This window comes from Bombus impatiens, unplaced genomic scaffold (assembly GCF_000188095.3).
Source record: "Bombus impatiens unplaced genomic scaffold, BIMP_2.2 scf_0332, whole genome shotgun sequence".
Taxonomy (NCBI): Eukaryota; Metazoa; Arthropoda; class Insecta; order Hymenoptera; family Apidae; genus Bombus; species Bombus impatiens.
In genome coordinates, this window is record NT_176751.1 from 61,397 (window position 1) to 81,499 (window position 20,103).

Genomic DNA, 20,103 nt, shown 5'->3' on the forward strand with positions numbered 1-20,103 from the left:
ACGTATTATAAAATTGCTCACGCTATTACGAACTGACGCTGTCACGATGAATAAAGGAAAGAGCGTGATACTACGCGAAATTAACTGTTCGTTAGTGAGACTCAACGGTGACTTGCTATTCGTAAGTCCAGAGCTGGCGTGTCGCACACTACGCCCGTATCGAATCCCGGCAGCTTCCTTCGCACCGCCTCTCGGTGACACGAACATTTTTACACGCATTATCGGTTTTCCAAACAGCCGTATTTCAGCGAAACGAAATCCGGCTGTGTAAAACCTGGCGCCGGCAACGGCCGTTAATAAACATTTCCTGTCCGGTCGCAAAAATCGCTGACATTTTAACAGTCTCAAATTGCATTCCCTCGTTCCATTTTCCCTCGATCCGTTCGCTCTTGTCTCTTCGTGCATGTGTAGCACTCACAAATATCCACGTCGCTACGTGTGACGAGGACCATCGTGCCGGTCGAATGAAACAGCATGTTCCCTACAAAAATAGAAAAGAGATAAGACCAAGGAAAGAACAAAAGAGATAGACAAGGAAGAGAAAAAGAAATGGCGAAGGTAGAAGAGGAGGAAGAGAAAGGAAGAAGTAGCAACTTGTATCCGTAGTCGGTGAACGTAGTACACACTCCATAGAGTGGAGCAGCGGCAGACTGCTTCCGGTAATGAAACTAGACATGAAGAGGAAGTTCGAAAGAGAGAGGGACGCAGGGCAGGCAGGCAGGCAGGCACGCACGCACGTGGGGACGTTGAACGGTCTAAGGGATGCTGGAGGGGATGCAGGAGGTTGAGGTCGCATTGATTTTGTCTAGACAGGGTGGAGACTAGCTGTGGTATCGTCCTTCGCTCACCGTTGATATTCCGGCATTCAGTGCTGCCGGTGCACGCACCTGCACTCTTGCTTGCAACCGCGTTTCTCTTAGTCATCGTACTAACCATAAACCATATTCTCCTTAAAAGCCACGTTTCTTCATCGTGTGGTGTTTTCATTCTCTATATCTCCGTATCTTTTTCTCGTACGGCGTGTGTTATTCCTCTCGATCTCGACTTATCTGAAAAACACGTGAAGTTAGATCACAGTTCGCGAGTGAAAGCTTAACCAACTAGGTATCATTACCTGTAAAATTCACGTCTCTTCGTTGTACGTGGTTCCTACAAGTTTTCATATTTCTTTGCAATAAAATATTTCTTCTCTCGATTAAATCTTTCTTCTTCGGCTGTTTCTTGGGACGCGTCGGGAACACGTGAAGTTCGGTTACAGTTCGCGAGTGATAACCTAACTATATATATATCTATTATTCCCTTTAAAATCCACGTCTCTTCGTCGCGCGTAGTTGCTCCGTGTTTCTCCGTTTCTCTATATTATTTATTTATTTATTTTCTCTGTTTATTTATTTTCTCTGTTTATTCGGCGTAAAAACATACGAAATTCGAGGGTAGTTGGTGAGGTAAAAATACCTGTGTAAAACGCGCGTTCACGCGTAGTCTGTGTGGTTCTAGAGCTTTCACTTAAACGTTCGACGATAGCATCTTCAGAAAAGTGGTGTGGAAGGAGGCATAGGAGAGGCTCGATGGCTCGCTTTGGCTGGATCATGGATCCGTTGCAATTTCTGGCGTCGTGGTATGTTTTCAAATAAAAGCACTAGAAAAATTTACCGAATGTCCAGCTGGACAAATTGTAAAGTACAAATTAAATAATAGAAAAAATAAAAAAATAAAATAAAAGCTGACGACCAGAAGGATAGCACGAAGTTGCGTGCTAGAGTAGCCGATTGCTACGATTAGTTTGCTAATTGGCCACTAGTCGCGATCTTACCTCTTTATTGATCAATTATCGAAGAAAGTATATTTCTCTTTTCTTCGTCGAATACGAACGAGACACGAACATCTGGCATAATTATTTATTTAACGAACGTAAAACTGAAACCTTTTTACACGATAGTAAATTACCAAGTGACAAAGCATAGGTTATAAACATTTATTACACAAACAGTTTTCATATTCTTACAATTTTGTATCGTAAATACCATCGATCGAATTGTAATTCGTACAATTCACTTGTAAATCTTCGTCTTATTGTCAAGCCTGTTACTGTCATACGAGGGAATTGATTAACATTGCTAATTTCGCCAAAAAAATATGGAGGAAACTCCATAGTATTAACCATTTGCACTCGGAATTTTATTTCAATTTCGTTACCAGCAGCTCCCAAAGCTTAGCGACTATATTGTACTCAAGATCTACTTTTCGCATATAGTCATCACTACCACTACTGTCAAAGTCCTTATTTATTTCGCGCCTTTCACTCGTAAATATTTAGAGGGTGACAGGTATACAATTTTCAAACTCTGAGCAGATTGATATAAGTTAGGTAAGTAAGCCAGTTCGGTAAGAGCATCGATAACCTGTGCGCGACATCTATTGATTTGGACATGAAAGAATGTCGAGTGGGACTCGACAAAGGAACTCCTGAGATAAAAATTGATGTCGAATCACACTCGATATAGAAGTGCAAAGGGTTAACTCGATCGTGCAAGAAGCTTTCGAAGCACCATCAATCAGTTACTAGAACTGGTGAGGATCGTAACAGTGAACGAAGCAAAATCTTTGCTAGTTAAGAAAGTGCTATTATGGTTATCATTCAGGCAACTAGAATCCGGTTGATCTAAAGGTTTGAAAGTTTTAAGAGGAAAGAGTAATTAAAACGAAAAATCCAGTTGGTTGTACAGGGATCATGGAATCGTGTATTTTATCAACGAATCGGTCAGCTAACGAGCTGCAGCTCGTTACGCGTCACGCTAATTGAGACCAACAAAGAGTCGCTGCCTGAAACCAAGAGAAAACAGAAATATGATCCGTAGAGAAAACCGGGTATCGATGCAAATTGCTCGTTTCGAAAACATCCTCAAACTCAATGTTCTCGAACAATACGTAATACCTTCAAACCTATTGCAAATAGTATAACACGAAACGTATGATATACTACATAGTTCATATTTTTAATGTTATTATATCTCGTTATTGCTGCCTATACTTATTGTATACTATACTTCTGAGAAAGGAGACTCATAAGACTGCGTCGAAAGTATTAGTTCTAGTTTTTTAATATTAGGTACATTCGAATTGGTAATTATCAAACCGTGAATATTTATACAAAACGATACTTCCATAAATACAATTAAAAAACTGAAACCCAAGTAGAGAATTACTTTACCCACCGAACGTTATAGAGAGGATTATACGTTGGATAAATTTCTATATTTTCATATACATTAAGTGCATTTTTGCATCTTCAAATTTTCCACAAATGTAATATACAAATTCGCAGTCTTATGATTACAATTGGTCTTAAAGAAATTTTCTCTTCTTTATATTTATGAAATGAAAGAAAGTCCGTATATATCTCTAATAGACCTATAGAATCTTTCTCCCAGAGAACTCCCCGAATTTACCGAATGTACAAATTGTAAAGTACAAATTAAATAATAAAAAAAATTTTTTTGCTACGACTGTCAGAGTGTGAAGTACTAGCAACAATTTTGTTAAACTGAGCTAACAGTTTCCTTCTAGCGTTCCATGGAAGGATGTACTGTACATATTGAATAACGAAGACAGAAAACAGTAATTTGGAAAGAAAGTCGGATAGATCGACTGGACGAGCGTTCCTCGTGGAGAAATATGAAACGTAGATCAGCGACGAGACGTTAAAAGTAAATAAAATTCGACGAGATGCCGCGTTATTCGATAAGATAACTTGATCCGTTTAATTTTGTAAATGTTCATTCATCCGTCTCGTTGCCAGGCAAGTGAACAATTGGCAACACAGCCATATTCTCGTATAAAGGTCACGTTTGAAGCAGAGTTCGCTTCGAGGTAAAAAAAGATATACAGACGAAAAAAAGATAGGAAAGGAAATATGCAGAACGAAGCTGCAACTCTATTGTTGCGACATATCTAGATAGAAATGAAAACTATAAAAGAGGAAAAGCTGTGCGAATATCGAAACGATGCTCGACGTGCTGTTCGCAAAATATTAACGAAACATCAGGCTCGATACCGCTGACATCGAAGTAAATCGGTCGATTCACAGCAAACGAAAATATTTAGCCGATGACCTACCCATCGTTTGTTCTCGTCATTTCTTTTTTCCTCTCATATCCGTTTTTTTTTTTTATTTTTTTTTTTATGATTCGTTATGATTCTTTCCTAGCTTGGAACGAATATTACGAGATACAGAGAATGTATCATAAAACACGAATGGATATATTGTTGTCTATTAGCGTGTTCACTGGATGTTCGCGTGCGTTATTAGAACACCCGATAGAGTGGCTCGTCTGCTTTGCTTGCGACGAATGTTTGAAACCTTCGAGCGAGATTCTACGAAACGAGTAGCTGTTTTAACGCTCGACACTTCGGTTAGGCACAAAAAAAAAAGGAATTTCATCTCGTCAATATTTGTATTTCATCGTTTATGTAATATGAATTTTTTTTTATTTCTCAAAATGATTTGCATTTTATTTAAAATAAATTTGGATATTTAGAAACGTAGACGTTCGAATATCTGATATAATGATATTTTTACAGATATTCGTTGAACGAAAGCATTTTCTGTAGTCTTCTCGAGAACTGTACTTTAACTATAGTTCTCTGTATCATAAATTATTATACTATAGATCGACAAATCGCTGTTCAAAGTTTAACTGCAGCATTTCTCAAACGTCTGATGCAAACAAAGATGTCGTCCGAATTAAACGAATTTTTCAACATCCTGTTTCATAAATGAATAATATTCTGTGGACGTTCGTTACGATTATTGTCTGAACTCGTAACGGAGAAATAAATAGAACGAAAACTTTTAATCTCTACTTAATTACCAACGAGAAGAGAGAGAGAGAGAAAGAGTTGATTAATTGGCTCAATAATAAAATCCACTATAATTCCAGTTGAATTCCACTTTACAACTTACCTACGTAACAGCATCGGTTATTCTGCCAATAAATATTTCGTCAAAAAGTTGCAATCTTTCCATTTCATAATTCGTTGTTAATTAAGGCGATTTAAGACGATGAGAAAAGAAGCGAACATCGTAGAATTTGTTTGTTAGATTAAAGAAAAAAAAGTTGTCCTTTTCTTTCTCATTCATAGACCGTTCCTACGAGAATGAGTGCAATTATTCTCGGTTAAAAAAGCTCGCTTCGCAGACCGGACTTTTCCTTTGGAGGAAAGGAGAACGAAATTTTAGAGTTCATTAGTATTCATTAAAAACATCGCAAGCAACGTAAGCTCATTAGATGTAAGTTATGAGATCTCTTCTCCAAAGTCTTCTCCATACTACATTCGATAATTATCCCAGGAAACGAACCAAGCAGCTTCGCTGCCGTGAAAAACTCAGACTAATGGCGAATGTTTCGAAAAATGAAAACTAGTTCTAAATTGCAGACCCTGTTTAGGTTGACTGATAGAAGAACGACTGGATGAATTTGTAATAGAAAAATATATAGAAATATAAGTATAGGTATAGTGAGATCAAAAGCAAGTAAATTGTTATCGTCATTTATTAATTTAATGTGTGATATTGTTGAGGTTAAGTGATAGAGAAACGACTGGATGAATTTGTAATAGAAAAATATAGAGAAATATAAGTATAGATATAGTGAGATCAAAAGCAAGTAAATTGTTATCGTCATTTATTAATTTAATGTGTGATATTGTTGAGGTTAAGTGATAGAGAAACGACTGGATGAATTTTTAATAGAAAAATATATTGAAACAAGCATAAGTATAGGTATAGTGAGATCAAAATCAAGTACATTGTTATCGTTATTTATTAATTTAATGTGTGATATTGTTGAGGTTAAGTGACAGTAGAAACGACTGGATGAATTTGAAACAGAAAAATATATAGAAATATAAGTATAGGTATAGTGAGATCAAAAGCAAGTAAATTGTTATCGTCATTTATTAATTTAATGTGTGATATTGTTGAGGTTAAGTTAGTAGAAACGACTGGATGAATTTGTAACAGAAAAATATATTGAAATAAGTATAAGTACAGGTATAGTGAGATCAAAATCAAGTAAATTGTTATCGTTATTTATTAATTTAATGTGTGATATTGTTGAGGTTAAGTGATAGTAGAAACGACTGGATGAATTTGTAACAGAAAAATATATTGAAATAAGTATAAGTACAGGTATAGTGAGATCAAAATCAAGTAAATTGTTATCGTTATTTATTAATTTAATACATGATATTGTTCAGGTTGACTGATAGAGGAACGACTGGATGAATTTGTAACAGAAAAATATATTGAAATAAGTATAAGTACAGGTATAGTGTATGAGATCAAAATTAAATAAATTGTTGTCATTATTTATTAACTTAATATATGATATTGAAGAGGTTAACTGATAGAGGAACGAGTGGATGAATTTGTAACAGAAAAATATATTCAAACAACTATAAGTACAGGTATAGTGTATGAGATCAAATTAAGTAAATTGTTATCATTATTTATTAATTTGATACATGATATTGTTCAGGTTGACTGATAGAGGAACGACTGGATGAATTTGTAACAGAAAAATATATTGAAATAAGTATAAGTACAGGTATAGTGTATGAGATCAAAATTAAATAAATTGTTGTCATTATTTATTAATTTAATACACGATATTGTTCAGGTTAACTGATAGAGGAACGAGTGGATGAATTTGTAATAGAAAAATATATTGAAACAAGCATAAGTATAGGTATAAGTATAAGTACAGATATAGTGTATGAGGTCAAAATCAGATAAATTGTTATTATTATTTACGTTGAAGTGGTCACCATTTCTAAGAAAATTCTACATTTGGTCTTTTTAGTTTTCTCAAACACTGAAGCCATCGATAGCGTATAGACAATAGACTGAGACGAAGGCAGGCCATAGACAGTAGACACATCAGAGATCAGGCCACGCACCGCAGGCAGGGTGGTGCCCGCCCAGATGTTTGCACATCCTTGGAGCGTACCCTCAATAGTCTTAAGTACCCACCAGGGGTCTTGGAATTTTCTTAGTTACGGTCCTTCAGACCAAGCGAGTATCTCTTGTCTTAGGTTTCCTTTTACGTTTATTGTTTACTACGGGTTAACACGGAAAGTTAGTTTTCCTTGCGTCTGGTACGTTCCGTTAGCAACTTTCTCGCGAGGGCGGTTAAAACCCTTCCTGGACCACCAACCTTCTTATTATCCAATCGGAAACGGTGTCTACTGCCCTCACTTCCCTAACCAAAATTGTCATCAACAAATCCGATAGTTCCGTGTCCTTAGACACACCCACTCCTAGCTTTGCTCAGACACAGTATCGTCAGTAAAACTCACTTATTCGGTATCCTTAGAATAGTCAACATATCTTTACCGGTGTCTACCCTTATAACAGTCGCGTACTTAACGTATCGGTGTAACTGAGTTTTACATAACCTGGTTGGAGTGAATTGTGATTTATGTGTGTTAATTCAGTGTGTATTCCATTGTGATTGCTGAATTCATAATAAAGTTTAATTAAAACAAAATTAATAGTTGTGTTACGACTTAGCTATTTTATTTTATCATCCAACCCTCAAGTTTACGTGACAATGGCTTCGGGGTTTTCAGTTATAGGACAACACTGCTAGCGTGTGGATTTGGACTAGCTCAGATTATATTCCTACTTGTACTCACACATCTGTATTAAAATATATTTTGTGCTTTACAATTTATCCACGCGTTTCTCTGTTCGTACATCTAATAACCTCAACAGGTTATGGGCGCAGGGCTGTAAATTGCAAGGTAGCAACGTGAAGTGAATAAATTGTTAAAGTGTTGTGCTTAGTAAAATAAGGGATAGTGCTAAAATGGAATCAGCAAGTGCGAAGGTCGAGATGTTACGCGGCGAAGAAAATTGGCTCCAGTGGCGTTTTGTTATGCGTACACTTTTGGAGGAAGATGACGACCTGATCAACGTGTGTGAAGGGAATTTGTGTCATCCAGGTAACAGCGCGGAGAAAGAAATCGCTCGTGGAAGATTTTTGAAAGCAGATCGATTAGCGAGAAAATTAATCGTGACCTCAGTAGGAAAGAAACCGTTGGATCTTCTTTTATGTTGCACGACAGCACATGAAATGTGGAAAAAGCTGAATACAGTATATGACATGAAGTCGGATGAGAATTTAAATATGGTCCAGAAGCAGTTCTTCGATTTTAAATGGGAAGAATCTGAAAATGTCTCTTACAACCTATCAAAGTTGGAACTCATAGCGGCGAAGATGAAAGCCCTTGGGAGTGAAATTGGCGAGAAAATGCTGATAACACGCATTTTATCGGTGTTACCAAACAAATTCGATCATTTTCACAGTGCGTGGGATTCCGTGGAAGAAGAAAAGAAGACCTTAGACAGGCTTAGTACCAGGCTGATGACGGAAGAAATTAGATGGAAGAAAGACGACCAGGAAACATCGGTGGCACTGGTAACAAAAGGTAATAATTATAAAAGGGAACAGCAGAAGCAGTCAAGTAAACATGAATACGAGAAACAAGGACCAAGTTGCTTTAACTGCGGAAAAATTGGCCATCTAAAGAAGGATTGCTTTAGATGCTTTATATGCAAAAGGAAAGGCCACACCAGTAAAAATTGCTTTAAAAATAATAAAGGAAACAACAGTAGAGACAACCAAGAAACCAGAAATCAAAATCGAGATCACAGCGGAATTGGTCTATTAGAAAGCACCTCAACGATACAAACGGCAAACTATGATGTTTGGACATTCGACTCAGGAGCTACGGATCATATGACAGTACGACAAGAATGGTTCGACATCCTCGAAACATTCGACAACACGGTGAAGATAGAGATCTTTAAGCATAGGCTATGTGTAGACAATACTAGTGCCGTGGAATTAATTAAGAGTGCAGAACTCCATCAAAGAAGATGTAAGATATCATTATTATTTTGTAATTTTTGATTATTGATGTAAGATATCATTTCTTGCGAGATTTATACAATAGGGGCGAAATTGATGTAATGTATGTAACAAGCGAAAAGCAACTGGCAGATATATGTACAAAAGCGTTGCCAAAACCAAGATTTGAATATTTAAGACAAATGAATATTTAGGTTTGAGAAATAAAAAAGATATTAAGAGGTAATTGTTTGTAGGGATGTAGAGTTTTTAGGGAGAGTAGTCGAAGTGGTCACCACTTCTAAGAAAACTCTACATCTGGTCTTCTTAGTTTTCTCAAGCACTGAAGCCATCGACAACGTACAGACAATAGACTGGGACGAAGGCAGACCATAGACAGTAAAATGGCGACGACGGCTTTGGGGGTTTCAGTTATAGGGTAACACTGCTAGCGTGCGGATCAGGACCAGCTCAAATTATATTTCTACTTGTACTTACACTTCTGTATTAAAATATATTTTCTATGTTACAATTCATCCACGCGTTCCTCTGTTCATACATTTAATAACCTCAAAAATACGTGTAGGTATAGTGTATGAGGTCAAGATCAAATAAATTGTTATCATTATTTATTAATTTAATGTATGATATTGTTCAGGTTGACTGATAGAGGAACGAGTGGATGAATTTGTAAAGAAAAATATATTGAAACAAGTATAAATACAAGTACAATGTATGAGGTCAAGATCAAATAAATTGTTATCATTATTTATTAATTTAATGTATGATATTGTTCAGGTTGACTGATAGAGGAACGAGTGGATGAATTTGTAAAGAAAAATATATTGAAATAAGTACAAGTACAGGTATAGTGTATGAGGTAAAAATTAACAATTTATTTATCATTATTTACTGATTTAATATATGATATTGTTGAGGTTAAGTGATAGAGAAACGACTGGATGAATTTGTAATAGAAAAATATATAGAAATGTAAGTACAGGTATATTGAGATCAAAATCAAGTAAATTGTTATCGTTATTTATTAATTTAATGTGTGATATTGTTGAGGTTAAGTGATAGAGAAACGACTGGATGAATTTGTAACAGAAAAATATGTTGAAACAACTATAAGTACAGGTATAGTGTACGAGGTAAAAATCAACAATTTATTTATCATTATTTATTAATTTAATGTATTATATTGTTCGGGTTGACTGATAGAGGAACGAGTGGATGAATTTGTAATAGAAAAATATATTGAAACAAGTATAAGTATAGTGTATGCTGATCCAGATGCTCACTCTTACAGTGATACAATACACTAGGAAGAAAAAGGATAGAGAGCATGTTCATATATTTACAGCAAAGGACATTACCAAAAAGTTAACCTTGGTGTGTAGCTGTAGTTGAAAGCTACAAGAAACAGCGATAGAAATCTACTCATAGCTCTTTTGTCTCTAGATCTTGTAATCTAAAACAAAATTTATATTCAAGGGCACAATAATATGCACCTCTCCGTGTTTGGAATTTTTTTCACTAAATCCTATTCTCTTTGTAACAGCGGTTTGCAGTTCACGGATATACAAAAGCAAAGATGTAGAGTTTTTCTTGAAGTAATTACTTCAACAGATCGTACAAGTGTTTCTTCATTATATCCTTTTTTTATATTATATACTTGTAACTAAAATTAACTCTTCCATGAACGATGGAAATTAGTTTTTCTACAAACTCAAGTCAGAAAATATAACAATACATTTCCGTTTTTTTTTTAAGTTCTGCCCCACATAAAGCGTCTACATTTTGCAGTTTTAACTTGGTACAATATGTCCAATACTGAAATATATTTAATACTCTTGATCGTAAACGACTGTATATGAAATACATCGATTTTAAAATAAACGTATCTTTTATTTTAACAAATCAATCGCTAAGGAAAACTTGTAATGTTTATGTTACAGGGACCCCCTCGACTCCAATAATGCCAGGGGGCACACCTGGGACGCCATCTTCTAAAACCAAGGTAAAGTAACAAATCCTCCTTTCATATTTCAACGAGCTACATATCCTTCCGCCACAAGAAAACAAGGTGACAGATAAATATCACTATTTTCCATAAAACATTATTTACCACATTGTAATAATATACTTCTCAAAAAAGAAAACATTCTCCGTAATTAAATAATTAAGTAACCTAATTTTTTGATTTAATTGAACAACGTAAAAATGATAAATTGAGTAACAATCAATACATGTTGCAGGACAAGATAATGATGAGAACGAAGGTCGTGGTAGCTCTGTACCCTTTTCGAGCGATCGAGGGTGGCGATTTGTCCCTCGAAAAGGTAAGGGAAATTCGGTTTTTCGCTTTTTTATTGAAAGAATGAAAAAAAACAACACTCACAATAAACCGTATCATGAGTCGACTTATCCGCGTGGTACGACGTTCACGAGTATCGATAGGTTATAAAATATGTAATACGCGATTAAACGGCGATAGAAAGGATCGATGCACGGGATCGTTTAACGGACGGTTCTGTAATGCAGTTTTAATTACATCGGGGAGAACCTGAAGCCACAATAATTGCCCATTGAAACCGAAATCCGAATCACATAAAAGCAAACGACAGTCGATATTCGATTGTGAATGGGCCTTCCATATCTTTTCGTGCTTTGCGAAGATTCCAATAATTATGCGTTCGAATGGTACGAAATCGCATTCAGCTAGAGTAGCTACGTAGCGAATATAGTTTACGATCCGACGTTAAACCGAACGTTACCGCGGTCTATGGTAGGAAACTGCATTGTTTCCTATCAAATCGAATTAAATCGTAGCGCGTGCACTCGAGCTGAATCGATTGGAATCGTGTTATGTACAGCGTGAAAGAAGGAAAAAAGCAAACTAGCATTACATGGTACGTATCGTAGCCAGTTATGTCAAACTGTACCAAACGAAATCAAATCGGATCGCGTCGTAGAGATGAAAATCATACGTCGATAAAGTAAAGCGTATCATATCATATGAGGGTAAATGTTATCCTAAGAATCTGTGTTATACCACGATGCAAACTAAAAGGTATGGTAGCAAACTGAACTACATAAATTACGCCGTTTGTATCGGTTCAAATGGAACTTGACCAACCACAATTTAATCGCGTCGAACACTTGTTCGTCCTATCGAATCCAAACACGCGTACATATTACGTTAATAACCGCGCCACTATAAATCGATTTGATTCATGCGCTATATCATACAGAATCGAACAGGCAAATTGAATTATGAGGATATAGAAACTTTACACCGCTGTCCAAAGCTTTCGAAGGAGTTAAGTAAAATCTTGAATTTTTTCGATCATTCCTTGCGGAAAATACAGATAGTACTTTTGTTCCAAAATGACCTGGTTCTGGCTTGACACAGTAGACCGTCTAGTTTAGGTGGATAAATGGATTAAATAATTCTGCTACCTTCGATAGGTTACATTTCGCGTGATCATGTTTTCCGTTGCAGAAAAGCTTCTTCGATTTTAAGAAAATATGCAAGAATCATTAAAAATGATTTGCGCGCGATTTTTTGTCTAATTCTAGCTATTCTAATTTGTAAGTACTTGAAAACAAGCAATAGAACGGTAACAAATACGGATACAATGTTCCATAGAACCCTATTTACTGACGAGCTTTTTCTTATTATATTCTTATTATATTACATTACTTAACACGTTCAATGCCATGGGATTAGGTTGGGGTTAGGTTAACTTAACCTCCACGGTGTCCCACGGCCAAGTTGAGGGCCGGTTACCGGTGACAGTGTAAAACATATAAAAATAGTTTTATTTATACATGAAATATATTATGTGCGTCCGCCACCAGTAGCTGTCGAACATGGGAAAACCCGCTATGTCCGTGTTTTACCTTAATGAACAGTAACCCTAAAAAACGTTTCGACTTGAAAGATGTTTGATGGCAATTAAGATTATTGACAATAAAGTAAAAACTGCCACATCTTGTGACGATTCTTTAGGATTATTGCTGGTCCGAATAAATATGACCGAGGGATGGATTATGGTTTATGATAGGTCCCGGAATCCAATAACGTAGAACAATTATTTAGCAACGCGAAGAAACAATATGAGATAATTGATAATCGCAAAAAGTAAGTGAATCGGGTGAAATTGCACTACAGCGCCGCGGAGGTTACCGGTGACCTCAGTGAGATAAATTCATTAGCGATGATTATACACCGTAGCATATCTGTTGTAGGTAATATTTCAATATTATATGTATGTCATAATAAAAAGTTCACCGTGGCGCCACGGCCAAACCTTGTAAAACTGTCGTGACATTCAGCGTGTTAATATATTATATTACAAAAGAAAGAATATAAAAGTAAAGGTTGCAAGCAAAATCGGAGAAAATAAGGAATTTTTGAAAAATGTATATGTCGTTAGAAATGTAATTTTTCTTTCTACAGAATCCGTCTGGTTAAAATATTACGGTTACTTTTAACCTAACAACCAAGCAATATTTAGTTCACCAAAAGATATAACTGTTTGAGAACTTTTTGACAATAGATGGCGCACCTAAAACCACCACATGCTTCTAACGAGGAAACAAAGTTCGGTCAAGGATCATCGTCAGCAATTTCCTTTCTAAAACTATTGGTCGATCGTGCGACCGTTTTAATTCAAAACACATGGCGTTATGCGAAGATTCGAAACCAGCGTTACATTTCCAAGTTATAATCTGGATACAGCTGGGATCCTGCGGTTAAATAACGGTCCGTGTAATGTCCTGCGTCGATCATGTTATTGTCGACGTAAGCAGCAGCATCTCTGGCATTCCACGGGCTCTCTGGTTATCCTCTAATATGCAGAGAAACCTTGGGTCCCATTAACACTTGAACACGTACGGCGCACCACGTTCCATCAGACATTAAATTAACAAAGAGATATTTTATGGCTTTCGAAAATTTACTAGACGTTCCAGCATAGTTTTCTAAATCCTCGCTGTACCAATAAGGACCAAAATATGTGAATAAATTGAATTAACACAAAGGATATAACCTAACAAACACGAAGATAGTATCCCGCTGGGAGTAGCCACCCACATGATAATCAAACAGCCAAAAAATTCTACCAAATGTCTAAATCGGACAAATTGTGAATGTAAACAACTAAATAAAATAAAAAAAAGAAAAAAAATTGAATTAACGAGCTTAATACATACAATAAATAGATCGACGATAGACACGTTTGTTACTCGCGAAATTTAACGTATTATATTTTGTGGTGTTCAACAATTCACTAAATACGATTCACTAGTCATACCATTCAGTGTAACTTCCGGTTGAGGTTATTTGACAATCATGACGCGTAATGATCGAGGTCGAATAATCGACGCTCAGAATAACTTGAAAATGATCGACGATTCTCAAAGTCATAGCATTTTCAATCAAGGTGAAAATCATGGATGGTTGTCGAGGTTATGGTTGGTTTTTAACATTAGTCGAAGTTGTTTCGTTCAAGTTTAAGATCATTTGGAGATACATTGTCATCGAGAGTCACATCGAAGGTTGTATTATTCGCGGTTAGAATTAAAAGTCATTGATTGATACTTGTCAACGTCGTATCGTATACGGAATTTAAATTATTCAAGTATGATGAAAGAATAATAATAAATTGTTTCGTATTGCAGGGTGCAGAGTACGAGGTGCTGGATGACTCTCAGGAACATTGGTGGAAAGTCAAAGATGAACACGGGTATGTAAAGGCTGCATCATATTCAACAAAAGAAGAGCAAAGCAAAAGGAGCGTAATTTTAATTCTACGTAGAATCATTTTTGCTACATTTATTTTTAATATGTTGCCTCGCTTCTAATTTATTTATTTACGTCTTTTGTCCTAAAACTTTCTCTAAAATTTCCTTGAAAACTTATTACCATTTTAGCAAACATTAATTCAAGCGAATAAAACCACACATCGGATCGAAAGATTTCGATCGAGATCAAGCTTCAATTTAATTAGATCCAGCCAATTATGCAAACCCTTGCTGCAAGCGGTAATTAGGATTAACGACGTTTCGCTCGATACCCATATCTTCGTAGCAATTTGCATGCTCGGCAATCGAGTGCTTTTAATGGCTTAGGTTCCTCTCTTCGTACTCCCTGATGACTACTTAACGCAACCAAAAGCAGATTAGGGCTATGCATTCGTTGGTAGACGATTCGACTGGCGAACGTTAAAATAAGACGTGTAGCAAGTAAACACGAGCCAAGGGAAACTGTACTTAGCATGTAAAATATTTATATTAGCGTGCTGCATGTGTAAAGGACTGATAAACATAGTGGTATAAGTCAGTCCACTAACTAGCTTTTATAAAATAATATTCTGCATTTATTGCTATAAAAAATAGCTTACATTTTTTCACTAACAATAATGTTACAATTTAAACCTAATTTTATTGATAATGAGATTAAGGGGATGATATTCTTAACCGTTATGAATTATGTTACCAATTTGACCAACATTTTGCCGGTTTGGTAAACAATTATCTACTGTTCAAGCTCAGAAATAGTTCTTTGCTCTTCCCAAAAGCATACTTGTTTGAGTTACGTCACTTTTGAAATTTTGAAATATGTAGAGCAATCGACGTACACACAAATGATATTGACACAATCAAAATTGCCTATTCGTTTTGCATATTTGAGCACCGAATATGTGCGTGGAAACGAAGCAGGATAATGATAAAATGACGTCCATTACACAATATGATGTTACTTTGTCTGCTATAAATTCATAATTGGATTTTATCAAAACTTAAGCATAATGTTCGTTTGCGAAGTTTCATCAAATTTCCGTGACATCGGTTTGTTAATAATTGCACAATGTTTGTACAATATTTATAGAATAGTTTGGACAGAGAATAACGTAGAACAATTAATTGTAACCTCTGATTCTCCTTTCAGATCCATCGGTTACATTCCTAGCAACTACGTGAAGGAAAAGGAACTCCTGGGTCTTCAGAAATATGAGTACGTACCTGCAGGGAGTTCATACATAATTTATGCTTTTTTAATGTTATATAATGTTGTGAGGTAGTGATAAAATGGATTGAATTGAGTAATTAGTAAGATAAGATTTCAGAATGTAAATGTAAATATCATGTAAGCCGGAAACTATAGATTATAATAAATAAGGAACTAAATAACGAACGAACGCTATATGTAATGATGATTGAAATATAATGATTGGAATTGTAGGTGGTACGTGGGTGATATGTCCAGACAACGTGCAGAATCATTGCTCAAACAGGAGGATAAGGAAGGTTGCTTCGTCGTACGTAATTCGTCTACCAAAGGGCTGTACACGCTTTCTCTCTACACTAAAGTGTAAGTGTTTTCACATACGATACTACCTTATACGATAACAATTGTAGAAAAAATTAATAAGAAGATATTCATATCGTTATAGCCCACATCCTCACGTAAAGCACTATCACATCAAACAAAACACTAGAGGAGAGTTTTATCTGTCCGAAAAACATTGCTGTGGCTCAATACCAGACTTGGTTAACTATCACAGGCACAATAGCGGTGGACTAGCCAGCAGACTGAAAACCAGTCCTTGTGATCGCCCTGTGCCACCAACTGCTGGCCTCAGTCATGGTTTGTAATTTCGAGACTATAGATTCTCATATATTTATGGGAATTATCAAGAAAAATGTATGCTGGTCACATAATATATAGAAATGTATAAAATATCTAAGATAGAATACACGTTATAATATTCAGGAGGCAAAACAAATCTTCTGCTTTCAAAAATCTAAATCTTATTTCTTTAATTCTGCTCATGAAAATATGAATCTGCATAAATATCCATAGTCTAGTAATTTCCAAAAGAAAAAAGGGAATTAAAAAGGCGTTAAGAAGTAAGCCATTTTCTGCAGAATGCTGTAGCAAATCTTTGATTTACAGATAAGTGGGAGATTGATCCAGCAGAATTGCACTTGTTGGAAGAACTTGGCTCTGGACAATTTGGCGTAGTGCGAAGAGGAAAATGGCGCGGTTCTATAGATGTTGCAGTAAAAATGATGAAGGAAGGCACGATGTCTGAAGATGATTTTATAGAGGAAGCTAAAGTGATGACGTAAGCCGATAATTAAATCAATCTTTTAACACGTTGATTGCCACGCGTGTTTTCAAAGAAATCTCCGTCAGGCCACGCGTGCAGCAGTACCGAGCGTTCTCTGTTAGGTACTCTCATCAATATTTTAATAATGCGAGTCGCTCAAGTGATGGTCTCAAGAATGATCTCTCGTTTTTTTTGTTTCCATTCCTTTGCATTTGTTTCTCATCTCTTCAGTTTCTGCAAATTCAGTTTAAATCTTGGCCGAGCAAGGAACGGTATAACTTAAAATCTCTGCCCTAATTCGTTACAACGTCGAAAAGAAAAATTAAAAACTTAGAAATAAGTTTTACATTCTAAATAATTTTTTTAATAAACCATTTTCGTATTACTTGTATAACAATTGGACAGTTTTATTATTATGGAATATCTTTTCAAATACCTACGACAATCCTTCACAAGTAGTCAAATAAGCGACACCCGAATATGGATTACGCGATCTGACCAGAAACTTTGCTGACACCCAAATACAGGTGTCGTGGCAGTCAACGTGTTAATAATTGTAGTGTTAAGAAATAAATTTAGAGAATGACAAATGTTAAATTATTGGGTATAGGAAACTTCAACATCAGAATTTGGTCCAACTATATGGCGTTTGCAGTAAGGACAGACCAATATATATTGTCACTGAATACATGCGACATGGATCTCTGCTCAACTACCTCCGTCGTCATGAAGCAACTCTAGGAGTAAATGTTGGTCTCCTTTTAGACATGTGCATACAGGTAAATTCAAAATTGCTAAATGTCATTCCTTCATTTCTTAATCATTCTAATTATTAATGCTAATTGAAATACTCTGAATTACAGGTTTGCAAAGGCATGGCTTATTTAGAAAGGCATAACTACATTCATAGAGATCTTGCTGCACGCAATTGTTTAGTGGGCTCAGAAAATGTGGTAAAAGTTGCAGATTTTGGATTAGCAAGGTGAAAACCTTTCCTGCATTATGCAGCTTCTTGTACTCCTTGTTCATAGTTACTAATTAGAAATCTTTTAATTTCGTTGTAGGTATGTACTGGATGACCAGTATACTAGTAGCGGAGGCACCAAATTTCCAATCAAATGGGCGCCCCCAGAAGTGCTGAACTACACTCGCTTCAGCTCAAAATCAGACGTCTGGGCCTATGGAGTGCTTATGTGGGAAGTATTCACATGCGGAAAGATGCCTTATGGTCGCCTAAAAAACACCGAAGTTGTGGAAAGAGTGCAACGCGGAATCATATTGGAAAGACCTAAAGCCTGCTTCAAAGAAGTCTACGAGGTTTGCTATAGCCATATCGTATTCCAAATTATTTACGCTATGATGTACAAGGTGGTCCACACAACTGCTTCATGTTATAACTCTGTTACCAGTACAGTTAGAGAAAAATGTCGAAGGAGAAAGATGGATGATGATGGATGGCTCTTTTACATAGAATGACGAGAGAAATCTATCTATGTAATAAAAAGTATGCATTCCCATTTTAAAAAGATAAAGCAATTATTGATTGCACATACACCACTGTACTTCCAAAAAAGACATGGTCCTACGGATATAGTACTTTTTGGATCATTCATGTTCCTCCTTTGACATTTTTCTGCAATGCTAACGGAATTATAACATGAAACAGTTACCTGAATCACTCAGTATACATAATATGTAAAGAAATAAACATGATTATTTTCAAGGAATTCTTCTAATAAGATCATCCTACAACAACCCCAAGACTTTAACAGGAACTCTATTTGTATATTAATTGATTATTTGTGTTTTAGGTAATGCGAAAATGCTGGGCCCATTGCCCGGAAGTACGACCCTCCTTCCGCGTACTGAAGGAGCAGCTAATCAGTGTGTCTCAAGGTCTGCTCAATGATTGACTCAACCTTCTACGGTGTATGCGCCTATCGTCGCCTTCGAGCCGGTCAATACAGGCGGCAAAATCTCCATCGCTCGAGCGATCGCCCTCAATACTACCATCGTCTAACTCGTCATCGTCGTACAACTCAGCAACATTACCGTCATCACGTAAAACACGTGCACCCGCCACTCTACCACCCTCGGTTGATTTTCTACATCTCTCGTCATCCACGTGTAAATTAAAGAAAGAAGGGTCATCCTCACCAAGTACACCCGGCCACCAACCTAGTCAACCATCATCAAGCTCGTCGAACGTCTGTGACATTTGCAGTTCCTACGGACACCCGTGGATTGAAATTTGCAAGGCGATACGAGCCACTAAAGGCAAATAAAAGTTGTGTGTGTGTCCCGAAAGTATGTGTGTCGATTTCAACGATTGTATTAACGCAGCTTACAAAACAACAGAAAAGAAACGAGAAAAGCAAACAAAAAAAAAAAAAAAGAAGGAAGAAGAACAATATTAATACGACATTATTTGACCCTGCAGCATCGCGACCCTTTACCCTCGTACCCTTCGCTCCCCCTCTCTGTCTTTCTCTTTCTTTTCTTTCTCTTTCCTTCTATGATCTAAATCAACTTTCAAAAATTTCCTCTTTACTATAGACATTTTAGATGTTGTTTTTTCTCGTCGAACTAAAACGATCCGAGTGCGTGATTATTATGTGTTTCTCGGATATATCAGGTTTTTTCAATCTATCCTAATCTTCAACTCTCCAACCCCCTGTCTTGTCCATCATGAGTTTCAGAGTATCTGTTCCACGCAACGATACGAATGCATTTACAAATAGAACAGTAGTATTTATTGATTGTCCTTCGAACAGGATATATTAGTAAGTTGTGATTTTGCCGTAGAAACGTGTACTGTCCTTTTGTTATCGACTTTTTAACGAGAACACTAAACGTAACTCCACGAATGAGAACATTATTTCTGCTTGATAAGTGAATTTAATAAATGAATGTCTCACTTGTGTATTATATACTATGACAATTTAATAAAATAGAATAAAGAAAAATAACATGTCCTGTTGTATTACCAGTATTATTTGTAGATTTAGAATCATTAATAACAATATTACTCGCCTAATAGACGCATTTTCACCAATTGTTAT

At 36.2% G+C, this 20,103-nt stretch overlaps 1 protein-coding gene across 2 annotated transcripts; it reads left to right on the forward strand.

The window, feature by feature from the left end:
• Nucleotides 1–1,494: 1,494 nt before the first annotated feature.
• LOC100744417 (tyrosine-protein kinase Btk29A) lies at nt 1,495–19,436 on the forward strand. 2 transcript variants are annotated; one of them, XM_012385673.3, is made up of 12 exons: nt 1,495–1,618; nt 10,877–10,938; nt 11,177–11,260; nt 14,607–14,671; nt 15,877–15,942; nt 16,171–16,299; nt 16,382–16,575; nt 16,885–17,056; nt 17,652–17,820; nt 17,905–18,023; nt 18,106–18,358; nt 18,853–19,436. In XM_012385673.3, the coding sequence occupies exons 2-12, from the start codon at nt 10,897–10,899 to the stop codon at nt 18,952–18,954; spliced, it is 1,395 nt and encodes a 464-aa protein (XP_012241096.1). In that variant the 5' UTR covers nt 1,495–1,618; nt 10,877–10,896; the 3' UTR covers nt 18,955–19,436. The 2 variants fall into 2 exon arrangements, with proteins under 2 accessions (XP_012241096.1, XP_033176607.1); XM_033320716.1 differs by lacking the exons at nt 1,495–1,618; nt 10,877–10,938; nt 11,177–11,260 and adding an exon at nt 14,388–14,483 and having other exon boundaries at nt 18,853–18,985.
• Nucleotides 19,437–20,103: the final 667 nt, after the last annotated feature.

Coding starts and splice junctions, on each gene's coding strand:
- LOC100744417 (XM_012385673.3), top strand. CDS start 10,897: ATGCCAGGGGGCACACCTGGGACGCCATCTTCTAAAACCAAG. Junction 16,300..16,381: donor CTTTCTCTCTACACTAAAGT/GTAAGTGTTTTC, acceptor ATATCGTTATAG/CCCACATCCTCACGTAAAGC. Junction 17,057..17,651: donor GAGGAAGCTAAAGTGATGAC/GTAAGCCGATAA, acceptor TATTGGGTATAG/GAAACTTCAACATCAGAATT.